The sequence below is a fragment of the Styela clava genome, chromosome 5 (assembly GCF_964204865.1).
Source record: "Styela clava chromosome 5, kaStyClav1.hap1.2, whole genome shotgun sequence".
NCBI lineage: Eukaryota > Metazoa > Chordata > Ascidiacea > Stolidobranchia > Styelidae > Styela > Styela clava.
This window is the reverse complement of record NC_135254.1, coordinates 10,690,465-10,705,305: the sequence shown is the minus strand read 5'-3', so window position 1 is coordinate 10,705,305 and position 14,841 is coordinate 10,690,465. Positions and strand designations below refer to the sequence as shown.

Here is a 14,841-nt window from a genome sequence, read left to right as displayed (position 1 = left end):
AAGTTGGAAATGTTAGATAATTAGCCGCGGAAATGAAAGAGCAACTTTTGATATTTGCTTGGATGATCGCCGTCGTTAACGCAGGTTGGTATATATCGTATATCATCCGGTCTTTCATATTATGTGCTTATTCATAAACTCTTTATTTTTGCGACCAGGTAGAGGTGAGTGGAATGCATTTGGTAGTTACCAATACTTCGTATCTGGAAAAGGAGATATAAAGTCTTATGTTTATGGTGAAATATTCTGTAAAAACAATAGTGGGGAGATGGCAATGATAAAAACAAGCGAGATTCAAACGTTTATTCAGAATCAAGTCTCAGCTACTTCAGGTATATATAAATAGAACATTTTACGTTTTTTGTTTTATTTTATAAACCGTCAGTGTTCATATATTTGTACATGTTTACAATAATGTCCAACAGTCCCAACCAATCATGTTTACATACAACAAATATTACACACGACAAAACTTTTTTTTTCTCTAAGGCATTTTATTGTCTACAGGACAACCCTATGGATTTTATATTGGATTAAAGGAAGTTGGCACAAGCAATACCTTCATGTGGAATGACAATTCTGAACTAACTTACACTAACTGGAACTCAGGAGAACCTTCTAGTGAGAGATCCCAACCTTGTGGTGCTATGGGATGGTTTAACGTATATTTTTTAAATCTACCGTGGTATGACGTCAATTGCGCTGCGAATTCGCCAACTGGATTTGTCTGTCAACGATTAATCGGTAAAAACATTTGTTTGTAATAAATATATACTTAATTTGTAGGTTATGTATTTGTTGTGAATACGGCCTAATCTTTTATGCAATAAATGGTTGTCTGAACTTTGTAAAACACAAGAGTTATAATCTTTTTGCAAATACCTATTTATATATTTTAACGCCAATTTAGTAAATTTTAACCATGTCAAGAGTTACTGCCCGTGATTATGCTCATTATAGCATTGATTTGAACTGCTTGTATTACCACAGGCATCAGGCATCCGCTGGTGTTTATTGCACCACCAAAATACTGTATAATTTCAGTGACACTTGGCATTTCAGCCACAGCCCGTATTTTTATCAAATACTAGTATTCTTTATTCCGAATGAGTGCGACTAACTTTACTTTGAGAAAATTGTCTTGAGGAAAATTTAGAATTGGGTTATCTGTCCAATGTTTAAAATTTTACTAGATAAATTATGTTTATTAAAGAAAGCAGTTTCACAATATCATAAATTTACTGCAAGCAAAACTAACTAACTGCTTTTGATTTGCTATTAGCGCAAAAAACATTCTTTTCATGTATTAATTAAAGTTTTAATAATGACCTTTTATCACTGTTTATATATACCTTGCACAGCTATGCTAATGTTTCTATACCGCTCATACTGTATTAACAGTTCATCTTGATTTACATTTACTGATAAAAAAACTGCTTCCAAATAATTAGTTGTATAATTCTTATATTGATCTGTATGTTTCTGCAGGTTTGAACTTGGGATCATGGGAGTCTTGGGGAAGTCGTGAATGCCAGGGAATAAGGCAGCGTAACCGAACATGTGTTGACAGCGGAAGAATTGGTCCAAACTCTTGCAATGATACAGCAACACAGTCGGAAGTAAACTTGGTTTACATATATAACGCATTATGATTGTGTTTCCGTTCAAAATACTCATTACCTAGCTGTATTGATGACTGTTACATATAAGATTGGGTTTTTATAAAGTTCTAGCATGTCGATTAGTTTGTCGTTCCAAAACGATAACTTCTAAATGGGAATAACATTTTTTCTCATGCACACTGTTGACACACACTTACATTATACAACTATCGTTTGGTATATTTTTGTACTCAACTTCATCGACGACATTATTTAGCTACATCCAGCATTTCCACTCAGATAAATTTATTCAAGTCAGTTTAGTCATACTTAGTTATTAATTAAAACAAATTGACTAACGTATCGAAATAATTCCATAATCCAATTCTAATTTTAAATGTGACTTGCAAATCCAGTCTGGTCCCCATTAATTTGGATTTTATTGTTACAGAATTATTTTTTTTTTGATTATATTTTGGACTTACAGTTAGTTCGATTAACACACCTACATGCACGATTGAACAATTTAACGTTGTTTTTAGATATGCACGCCATCCGCTTCTTGCAATGCAACTATGCCTTTATTGACCACAACTCCGACTCCACCAGGTGAGAATGAAAAATTCATTGTAAAATTATATTGTTACGTTTTCAGTCCCCAGCATACTGACCAGTTATTACAATTGTTGCAAAAAAAAGAGATATAAACAATGGGCTTGTTATTCTCTTTCACATAAGTCACGTCGAAGCCAACTTCTTTTTTTGTAACTAGGTTACGAATGTCTCCACTGAATCACGCCGTTGCTTTTACTATGCCATTCGCTCTAATCCGAAAGTGCTAAAACGGCTTATAATCGAAAAATTTAAATGCGTCAATATATCAACGTTTATCTTTATTTCCCACTTCGGTATTGAAGTTAAAGCAAGTGCCTGCAATTGATGCCATCTTGTTCCACCGTGCATTTCTCGAGTTACTGATATTTTTCAATTATTCGATATTTTATTTGTGAAACAGGCCGAGGAAACTGGTTTCCTAACGGAACTTATGAATATTACGTTTCACCGGCGGGTAGATCAAGATCTTATGAAGATTCGAAAACATTTTGCAAAAATAGCGAGGGAGAATTTGCATTAATAAAGAATGAATTAACTCAAGGATTTATAAAAACACTCATTTCTGATGAATCAGGTACGTGCATTATTTTAAGCATTGAAAGCCAATGGAATGTATGTACTGCGACGATATAATAACTTCGATCGTTGATGGCATCACGAACGGAATGCAATAGGCCCGTTTCTCGTGGGATTCAACGCTTAGTTAGCGAACAAGTCCCTGTACAAACCCAACTGATATCTAACAATAATCTGTAATGCCAACATAATTACTTCGTACGCTTCAACCGATTGGTCATCGCTAAAACACTTGTCTAGACGTGTCCTAGGGGTATAAATCAATATGATATGTCTTATTACAGGAGTACCATACACATTCTACATTGGACTCGTTTATGAAAAATCAAAGTCGATGTTCCAATGGAACGATGGAACAAACTTGTCATTCTCTTTTTGGGGTGAAGGAGAACCAAATAATCATGATACTGGTAGTGGAACAGAGACTTGCGTATCGATAGGTGAACAAAATACTTATGACACAGATCTTCTATGGCATACCATGGACTGTATTACAGGAACAGGGTCGAAAGGATTGGTGTGTCAACGCATTATCGGTGAGTAAAATGTCTAGCGACAGCGAGGAGAAGCGAATTTTCAACGTTATTTTGTGATATTGAAGATAAAAAATTAAAAAATATTTGAAATGATGAGGTGACAGATCGAATTGCTATATTTAATTTCAAAGAGAACTGTTTTAAATCAAGTTTTTATTTGCCTGTTATCATTTATCAAGCTAAAACATGCAAACAACCACCAAAAAAACTTACTAAACCTGCAAAAGTCTTCCTATATCTATATTTAGTGCAAGATGTAGGCCAGGGGTGGACAACCCTTTTGTCGCTCGCGGGCCAAAATTAAGGGTTGCAAGTCATTGGCGGGCCGCACATGTTTTTAGAAAGTTGAAAACGGAACGGATAATACTTTTTATAATAAAAATCAAGCAGTGATACATTGCATTGCATCTTAAAAATTTCATTCGAATATTTTCGGCACCATTGAACCTTTGCAATTAACATCAACTTTTCTGCGTTTTGTTGCCATTTGTCTAATTATAATGAAATTATAGGCTCATTAAACGAGTAATTGTGAATTTTATACCTGTTAGATTATAATATAGTTTAGTCTACACGTGTCTCGCAATAAATTCTGTTAGGTAAAGAATATAATCGTAAAAACACCTGATTTGGATCCTGCCCGCGGGCCGTAGGTTGCCGACCCCTGATGTAGGTAGAGAGATTTAGGCATTTAGTGTGAAAACTCTTCACAACGTAGAAAGTGCTTCTGCAAATGTAAGTGCTTTATAACATCGATCAGATTCTCAGAGCAAAATCCCTTAACGTTGGAAAATTCTCATTGCTCACAAGATTTTAAAATTCCGTTAAAAATGATTTTCTTTTGTCTCCGATAAAACGTGCCGACACATCAAGCAAGCATTGTGGTAGTTTACCTCCCACATTCAGTTAAAAATATGTTTCGATTGGTTAGCTTTATTTAGAAAAATAGGGTTTCGGTAAAACGCAAAAGGTTAAAAGAGATATATAGATTTAACACGAACCCCAACTTAACTTAGTTTCTACTATGATAAAATAAATCTGGCTCGGAGTCTATAGTTAGTTGTAAAAAACAATAAATTGAAAAATCAGAAAATCAGAATGAGATATAGAGGAAATTTGCATCATCAACAAAATCAATAAAAAGCGGAACCACACTTATGATTATCTTTACGCTATGTAGGAAAATTCTGGGAAACCTGGTCATCGTGGAGTATATGTAACTGCAGCTCTATGATGAAAGTAAGGAATCGGACATGCATTGACACGGGAAGGGCGGGGCCCAATATTTGCATTGGTCCTAATTTTGATGTAAGAAATAAAGCAATTCAATGATTTATGATCTTTTAAAGCGCTCTAAAGAAAAATATCATCATTCTATGTTGTTTTATTCTTACCATCTTAGTGTTTCTGCGATCTTAAAAGTGTATACTTCTGATACTTCTGATTCAGGGCGCAGGACCTGGCTATTGACAAATTCTCCTAAAAAGTTTCTGATTCATCTAAATTATTCACTATTTACATTTTTTATTAGCGTGTGAATTAAATTTTTTGCATTTTTAAATTATTATGAATGTTTGAAGAACACTAAATTTCGGATTTAAATAACTGTTGGAATATATAAAAAATTATCGTACATTTATTAAACGAAAAATTGCTAAATAACAATTACTTTATTCAGACGGCCAATTGTTCGAGAGACACTGCCTGTAATAGAACGTCCACCGCGGCAACTGTTGAAATGACAACAACGAATATATATCATGGATTTACAACTCCTACTTACATGACACATACTTCCACATTGTCTGCCATTGCAAACAACACAAAAACTACGGAGATAAACATTCTCTTTCCCACTAGTGCAATCACCACTACCACAACGGCTGGTAAGATTAAAATAGATTACAAATTATAGGAGACATTAGTCTGAAGTGCACAAAATTAGAGTTTCTAAACTACCATTTTGTAGTACAATATACTCACTGACTTTCAAATTTTTACAACTCATGTTTAACCGCTCTTCAGTACTGTTTCGTGGTGAATTCCTGTTAGATTTTTTAAGTTTCATGATTCTTAGTATATGTTGAATTATATTGCAGACCACAACAATTTATTGGTTGCAATTATCTCATCCATAGTCACATTGATTCTCGCAGCTATTTTATTCGGAATTGGTTTGCTGATTCGTAGATGCAAAGTAATGAGGTGAGTAAATGTTCGATACTACAATAAAATGTGTATATTTTCCGGAAATTTCTAGTATTTCCTTTAAATTTAATCAGTTAAGTGAACCTTTTTATACAGTCGTATACCCAATCTTATTTTCCGGAAAAATGTCTGAAATGCTGGACTGGAAGAACATTTTCGTCCAATGTTTTGTGTCAATCGATCACAATGATGTCAATTTTATTTATGGTGGAAGCAATTCGATAAACAATCTATGTCTTTGTTTCTTGTTCAAAATCCTACGTATGAATTATTTCGAACTTATTTTTAATTTCGCTTATTGTTGTTTACAGAGGGAATTCTCAAAAAATCGCAACTCAACCACAACGTCTTTCAGAGATGAATAACGTTGTTAATGATGTCTCGAGTTCTAATGAAAAAATTGATGAAATTCAAACATCACAACTGAACTCCGGAAACTATGAGTTAGGAGAAGAGAAAGAAGGATATTATGAAATCCCGCATAATTATGAAGAAATAAAAGACGAAAATCATCAATACGAAGAAATGAATAATAGCATGACAAAGGAACATCCGTACATCAATTCAGTGCCTGAAAGTGAATATGCTGCTTGAAATGTTGATTATCAATGACGATCAACCATTGCTACTTTTGTTGTGACTTTACCTATTACTACTTGTTCTTGAACTTCTGCGCTTGTGCTAACTGATATTTATTGAAACAAATCAAATTATAAACGTTTATTTTTTCGTGAGTATCGCAGATGTAAATTTCGGATTTTTTAATAAAGGCAAATCAAGTGTAGTGACGTCATCTGCCGATGCGTTTTGTTAAATATGCCGAAGATGGATCTGGATTTGTATAACTCGCATAACGTGATCTAGGCTGGTAATGGTTTCTTTGAAATACATTTGCCCCTTTTCAAGCGTCCGTTTAATAATATAAGTTTGATGTATTGTATTATGGATGAATTGTGATATTCCTCGGTTCTCTATTTCCCACCATAAATGAAAACGAGTACACAAGCACTATTGCCTAACTATTAAATGTTTTCAACAGGTATTTCTAATCTCAAATATTCGATTGAAAAGTTTACCCTGATAACATCCATCCCGTTTTTCCTTCTAATTTAGAAGCACATTTCTTGTTAAGTTTGTTTCTTCTTTGTTTGTATGTGCCACTGACATTCTTCTTTCAATATTCGGTATTTAATAATTTGAAGCTTGGTGAAATCGTCTTATTATATAATGCTATAGGACTAAGTGATAAGTTCACACTCACCTATTTGCCTTGCATGTCAATACTTTGAATAAAATATGAGCAGAAAAAAAACCTTAAATTGGTTACATTCTTGATAAAGACTTTTCAAGTAGTTAGATTAAACATAATTTGAATAAGAATATGCATGTTATCATTAAAATGGAATTTCTTGTAATTGTTTATCAACACTATCAAGAAATCTTCAAACTGACATAAAAGAATAATAGAATTCACGACCACATAGTAAATATGTCACTTTAAAAATTACTTGATTTCGTTTTGTTCGTAATGGAAAATTTAACATATAACTAAATTCAGAACATACTTGTATGGTCCATTATTGTTTTTGTCTTGTACAAAACTATGAATATAAGTCAAAAAGATTATATATTCAATAAAAATAATGTTTGTAACCATATAATCTTGAATTAATAATTCGAATTGAAGGTATTTGTTCAATTATGACCTAAATCTTTCCAAATTAAATAAAAATCACATATAAATTCTTGGTAAACTTTTTCTCATGATGTGAACCGTAGCATAACATTGATTGCGGTATTTGTGAATTGTGACGTAAAACAATACGTCACCACGTAAAAACATAAATGTTCGAATGATTTTCTTTAGTTAGCTGATTGTCAAATTGACCTCGAAAGCGTCCTCGAATAATATTACAAAAATCTATAAATTTTTCTTATAAATTTAAAAACATGATTTCCATCTATTTACATTACATGGTGATAATCTGTTTGACAAAGCTGGAATCTGAATGAAGTAGAAAATATTCAGTTTATTTCAACTGGACTGAGTTTGCTTGTCAAGCAATGTTGGCTTTCCTCGCCATCATCGAATGACCCTGTACAGCCTGGATAATTGAATGTAGGCCTATTATCGATTTGAATCGAATTCCAATCAATTAGAGATACACTAAAATAACTGTTAACGTTCTGGCATTTTCGAAAATGATTCACTGGAATATTTAGTCATAAAAAACGAGCCTTGGTGATCCCCTCGCATTTAATTGATCATAGTATAGTTGAATCTGTATTCAATTTGCATTTGTTCGTTTATCATTGCATCTTAGCCACCTGTGCTGTATATTTGGAAGATATGAGCATTTCGCACTGTGACTAAAGTTGTAATCAGTTGGCACTATTTTTATGAAGTGTTCCCCACAATTTCATTTCGAATAAGAAACCATGGAAGTAGTCAATAATACATAAAGAACAGAGCTTGGTGGACCAGAATATTTCCGGTTCCGCATTCCTAACCCAGTTTATTACACTCTGAATGTGGTGGTGGCTATATCAGCATATAATAGACGGATTGTCCTAATATGTTTATTTGGTTTCCACCGATACACTGAATGAAAAAAACACGCACACATTTATAGATTTACATGTGTTTCAAGTTGGTATGTGTAAAAAATATCTTTTTCTGAAAATGTCTGATATCCGGAATATAACTTAGACAAAGTCAAGAAACGTTAACCGCATAACAGTCTTCCCATTTGCATTGTGAAGAACTTTGGATATAGTTTTTTTTTGATTGTTTGTTTTTGCCGATATTTGCTCAACAACGATTTCGTAGTTGCTTGAAATATACAAATTTGTCGTAGTGACGCAAGCAAACTTCGAAGATGTGTTTTCTTCGTGAATTTTTATTGTTGGTTCCTTTTTCATGAGTAGTTGAACGCTTGTCTTCTTGGTTTCTTTGGTCTTGAGATCCTTATAAGTTAAATACATAATTGTGATACCAAGCATATAATTGCATGTTCTAGCGCAGTGATTCCCAAAGTGGCGATATCGCCCCCCGGTGGGAGAAAACGATACAGAGGGGGGCGAAAAAATCGAAGGGGGCGATAGAGGGGCGATTTCGCGTAATCTGTTTTTGTTTGGCGCATCGTGCACCAAATTCTGTACTCTGTGTGCATTCGCAGTCTTGAATCATGTGGGCGATTATTACACGTGAAGGGGTTGCTGAACTCGTCTTCGCAGTAAAGTACGGTAGTTTGCGTATCCCAGTGGTCGGCAAAATACGGCCGGAGTAAAATAATCTGGCCCGGTCGATTCACTGAATGGACCTTTCCCGACCTTTGACTGCGGAAAATTCTTTGTATATTTTACCATTTTTAAATTTTCAGTGCTTAGTTTAAGAGTGGTTTCGCGAGTAGTTGCCTGTAAAATGGGGTAATTGTTTCAAACTATCTTTCTAATTCATACCATTCAACAATCTGTTATTTAAAAGTATCGAAAAGAATTCTTGCAATAGGAAAATAAAATTCATATTCGATTCGAGAGATTCATCACTGCTTCATTTTTGTAAGAACGTATCTTCTTAAAGAAAATCTTCATCAAAATTTCAGAAACCATGCAAAAATATTCACTTCGATGTTTGGAAGTACATATTTGTGCGAACAATTATTTTTGAAAATGAACATTACAAAGAACAAGCAAAGAATTGGGGTTAGTGATGCCCATTTGGAAAATGTTCCAATCTTGGCGTCGTAAAGCTATCAAGCGTGATACAGCAACAAGACAGTGTCACGTTGAATGTCATTTGAAATAATTTTTTAATAAGACGACTGAGTTGAGTTCACGAATTGTCGCAGTTTTCGTACTGTACCATTTTTAACTTTCAAAAAATATATTGGACCCGCAAAAGACTAGCAACCCTAAATTTTGTCCCACGAGCGACATAATCTTTGCCGACCCCTGGGCAGTAGCCGATAGTCGGTCACGGCTTCTTCCACATGTGAGTCCATGAATCCAAAAACAAATGGCTGATTAATTCTATGGACTGGTGATCGGACTGGAGGCCGTGGTAGGATGAGGAATCGGGGATGAATTTTTCCGAAGTATTTTGTTGCCAGTCATCAGGCTGTAGGAATGAATGAGATGTACGAAAATTATTATTACGAACTTTGTTTTCATTATTTTAATGTGAAATGGGATGAATTTAGGAAGTGAAATGCTATAAAGCAAGAGTACACGGCGGTTTTTGAGGAGGTAGAACCCTGATGAAGTTGTATATACTACTTTAGGGGTCAAAAAAGTTTGGGAACCACTGTTCTAGCGCACAGTAAAATGTTTAGAGCAATATAATGACTTTCATTCTACTTATTAATATAACCTGAATTTGAAGTCTGTATGAGAAGACCGACTCAAATGTAGTTGTTTTCCATTGAACTTCTAGCGATGAAGTTGTGCAAGTGTAGCGAGACACTATGAAGGGAACTATAAACAAATATGAATATTTTTTTTTGAATATTATATAATTCCCTCTTTAATTTGTACATTTGAGCTGTTATACCTTGTGGTGAATGTGAATTTCTATATTATATGCTATAAAATCTGTAGGAAATGAGTTATTATTAGCTCTGCGCATTGAACGAAATGCTTTTCGGAAACGAGAAAATAAATTTCGATCGTTGATTATGCTGTGGTAGCCTGCAAAAAGCATCTCATCTTATAATCCACTGATTTAAACAAAAAAAATTATTATAGTGTCTTGGCTCAATATCAGATTCGGGCGCAAAGAATGAAAACGTAGTACGAAATTATATGCTACTAACATATCGTAGCTGCCTCAATAAAAATTGACTATTAATATCAACATTACCTTGAATAGCACATATACCTTGCTTTAAAATATCTACCGTAGTATTCAGCCTAGTAAAATTTGAAACTGTAATCACTCGTTCATTGTTATTGATCTGGCCATTTGCAATAATCTGTAAATAAAAGTCAAAATATATAAAATTTATTCGCCAGTGGAGTTTTACTTGTGTGCATTTTACGACTGTCCCAATTTCGGTTTAAACATCCGATGTAGCCAAGCAATAAAAGGTTAGGTCTTGATTGTTACTAAAAAAAAAATTTGTTACCGTTTTATTTGATACTTCCTCATATGATACCAATTCAACTATGTCGTTAAACGTGAACACAAAGACATAAATAGAATATTAAAATTGTAATGGAGACAATTATACCAGTGAATGCCAAATTAAAAAATAAAATTAAGAGGATGTTGGAGTCTTATTACATGCCAACACATAGTTGTTTTTGCCAAGGTCGAGTTCAAGTTTCCTCGGGTATAATTCAACTATGATCTATAGCTGAACATAGCTCAAATATGTTTTCTAAGATACAGGTATTGAGATATGTGAGAAGTGGCTTATTGTGCCAGTACATGCTTGAAACATTTAATTCAACTTAGACTAAGTGAATTTCATCCTCCCTCTGCCAGCGGATGAGCGGGCAGCAGATCCAAGCTGTAGAGTTCGCGATTTCACACATTTTTCTCTATGTGTTTTATTCAAGTAAAAGCTGACATGACGTGTATAGATTTGTGTGACTGATTGTGATGGTTGTGGTGAATCAGCATTGGCTGACCGCCCTTTTGCTCGTCTGGCTATTTAGTGATTTATCACAATTTTACAAACATTCCCCCTCATACGTGACCTTTAAATTATTCATTCTCATGTATAGCAACAGCTTTAATTTGTTTATCCCCCGAATTATTTTTAAAGTTGGGGGGAATCATTATCATAACCTCATACTGGACAGCAGCAAAGTTTGGCACGTCCATGCCCTCAATCCTAGCTCTGTTTATTCAAATATGTTCAAACACAGGCAAAACGTGAATGGTGGAAAAATACTCGAATCATAGCGTCACTATAGTAAATATTCCTAAATGAAAATTCATTGCAAACGAGATCATTCATTAAATGCAGTGTATTATGGTAGAACTTCCGCAATCGTTTGCAATAAGGAAACATACTGCTCTGATATCAAACGTATGGATGTATCGATTTGTTGGATGTTGCTCCAGATGATTTTCTAGTAAACTAATTTCGATATTCCACAACTGGGGAAACTTTGGAAGTTAGGAATTCAAGTGAACATGTTTTGACGGTTTCTTTACATTTGAACCCACGACAATTGCACCTGCATGCCATTGCACCTATGGAAATTTTTTTGGTTTTACGGATATTTGTACTCATACTAACCTAACCCATGGGTTTTAGAACCCGCATATTGATTGAACCCGCGGATATACACATGGGTTCAAATGTACATGGGTTCAAATGTACGGTCACCTGTTTTGACAATTAGACACAGAAAACCGCACAAGCTGAGATGCTGAAGAGCCGCGCAGCGTCCAAATAAACTGGCAGTTCCGCAATACACTGCCGTTATTGATCTGCAATTTTGCTTCCATGGCTTACAGTTTTGCTGGAGAACGGGCCTCATGTGTCAGCGGAGATCCTGAGCGTCTATCGGGTAGATTTATATGCAAATCACGTGCATGTGCATAATGTGTATTAGTTGACTTTATCGGTGTATCATACAATGATGGTTATTCAATATTTCCAAATTCTCCTGGATCATGGAGTCCTAACTTATCTAATCATGGGATACAAATTCATCGCCAGAGTTATAGACATTTTGTCAGAATGAAATTAATATGCGAGTATGGCTTATAGGTTTGCGTGTTTTCTCAGTTACTATATAGCACACCATCCAGTAATTGCGAACAAATCCAAATCAAGTGTGCGATGGCTCGCAGCCACAAATGTCATCAATACTGGGGCTACAGCGATTAAATGGAACGTCGTCAGTCGCATATCAGCTCGAGCTCCCGCGATACGTCATTTCTCCATCATCATGCCTAATTATTTAATTAATAGAAAAATATTATTTGAATGAAATATTTTTTGCCAATCCCAGATATAAGAAACAGAGAAGAAGCTGGTCTCACTCACGAATGCCCAAATAGAAAGAACATTTAAACAACTACAGTAGCCTACATTGTTACTTATCAATCTCAGTCAAAAAGAGTTTTATCCTGATAACTAATTTGGTTATACTTTCTCAGTCTTGTTGATGAACAATCTTCAATACACAGAAATATAATGATTAGACAAAAGATAGAAAAGCTATAACATATTGATACATAAAATTTCTCTTATTTCAATTTGTTACAACTTTTCAGATTACCTGTAATTCCTCCATTACATAACCTCCAGCACCAACTGCAAATATAGTAATCCCATTTGACCGAGCATATTTTGCTGACAAAAGCAAATCATTTCTGTCGGTAGATCTTCAAAAGATTTAAAAAATTATCTACAATCATCTACAATCTACATACATATAATCTACATACCTTCAATAAATCGAGCAAAACAAAAACGGTTTTATACTACTTCTTAATTTTTGGATGTCTAAGATTAGAATAATTTGGTAAATAATAAAGTAGCAATTCTGAGTAATAAGCTTTGAAATAACATTTATTTAGATTTTCAACAACTAATATCTTGATGATATAAAAATAATATATATCGCGCAGAAACCCAAGTTGAAAAAAAACAAAGGGTCTAAATATACGGATATATCAAAAGAACTCTGCTAACTACCATTACATGAACCGTGAAAATTAACAATAATAACAAAAACATGAACAACAGTTAACGATACGATGCAAAGATGCATTTTGCTTGTATTCAGGCATTGAAATAAAATTATTACCTTCCATCTGTAAATAAAATAATGACTTTCTTTACTGAAGCATCATAAAAACGATCAGATCTCATGAAATCGTCGTTTACTGTTTTGTTGATAGCATGTGCAGTGTAAGTTGTGAATCCATGAATTGATATTTCGTCAACAGCGGCCTAATGAATACTCAGTTATTATTTTAGTTCTTATATTACTTTAATAAACATCACTCTTTAGTCCTTTTTCGCATAAAACGTGACGCCACACTATCTCACAAGCTTTGTTTTGCAAATGCGTTTATTGTACATGTGAATCTAAAATATGCTAACTTCTTTTTTTTGTTACGAATGGTATTTTTTTTAAGAATTATAGAACCAAATGATTATCTCGAAAGTTTAATATTGTATTTTATTTAGAGAGGAATACTTTTTATTCCGCCATGTTCGATACCTTATCAGCAAGAACTGTGGTCTGATCTTACCGTGACGGTACCAGTCTCGACTGCTCAACCATTGATGAATATTTTACCTTCAATTGGGCTTTGGTCTTCAGTTTTCCTAGCTGAATTTCAGTTTTTAAATATGGCTGTGTGCTATGAAAAAAAAATGAAAATTGTTTTATCGAATTTTTTTTATCGAATAACAAAGAATTTGAAAACACAAACAAACGCCGAAAATGATTTTTGAAGAATGTATCTTAGTCTTACTGTACCCAGATAAAAGTCGTAAAAACACTCGCACCGAAGTGGAACAAAGTGGAAAACGATCAAAACTAATTCTTTGTTAATTTCTAATAAAGAACTAAAAGATAAAACATAGCTAAAACACTGTTGACATAATTTTTGAAATATTATGATCATGATGATCTCATTTGACGCTTAAGAAGGAATCATTCTTCGCCACAAAGTTAAGCCAAATACATGTCATGGAAGCTGTTTCTAGGCAATTTGATCTTGACTGATAGAGCAGCTGCTTTGAATAATTTAAATAAATTAGGTATCAATGCGGCTTAAATCTAATTAAATAAAATGAAATCTCTTTCTATAGCTACTTCTCATTTGAAAACCAGTGTGAGAACTGAACGACGCCAATCTGTGTTAATCCGCCTAAGTCTTAATTTTCTGCTACCAACTTGACCCATGACTTCATAAGCTCCCAATTCACATTTGTGATAGAACCCGATCCATCCAGCATAAATACAAGATCCATGGGCGTTTCCCGACATTCTGGCAAAATAAATTAATATTTGGAACTATATTCAACGTAATGTAATCCTATATTATCTAAACAAATTTTACCATTTCATATTGTCAGGCAACCGTTGTTACCGCTTACCAAATGTTCAAAAATGTGAATATTGTCCCCCTAAAAAGTTTTCAGCCGTTAAATACGATTGACTGTGAGCTCTCATCGGTTTACTGTTAGTGTACCTATAATTCCTAGGTTCATTCCAAAAACTCCATGTATATGGAATTCAATACCTCACACATCTTTTAATGATTGTATTGATATGAACTGCTTTTAAGCTTAGTGCCGATCGGTATTTACCAACGTTCAATTCTA

General features: G+C 34.1%; 1 protein-coding gene across 1 annotated transcript; it reads left to right on the top strand.

The window, feature by feature from the left end:
* On the top strand, positions 1-6,189 carry LOC144422857 (uncharacterized). The gene is made up of 11 exons (XM_078112745.1): positions 1-84; positions 159-332; positions 508-744; positions 1,489-1,619; positions 2,144-2,210; positions 2,617-2,790; positions 3,077-3,328; positions 4,509-4,636; positions 5,007-5,214; positions 5,428-5,533; positions 5,848-6,189. The coding sequence occupies exons 1-11, from the start codon at positions 33-35 to the stop codon at positions 6,128-6,130; spliced, it is 1,812 nt and encodes a 603-aa protein (XP_077968871.1). The 5' UTR covers positions 1-32; the 3' UTR covers positions 6,131-6,189.
* Positions 6,190-14,841: the final 8,652 nt, after the last annotated feature.

Bases quoted from the DNA above. Each gene is read 5' to 3' on its own strand.
- LOC144422857 (XM_078112745.1), top strand. From the start codon at position 33: ATGAAAGAGCAACTTTTGATATTTGCTTGGATGATCGCCGTCGTTAAC. The intron at 2,791-3,076 runs GTACGTGCATTA...GTCTTATTACAG, and splicing joins ACTCATTTCTGATGAATCAG to GAGTACCATACACATTCTAC. The intron at 4,637-5,006 runs GTAAGAAATAAA...TACTTTATTCAG, and splicing joins GCATTGGTCCTAATTTTGAT to ACGGCCAATTGTTCGAGAGA.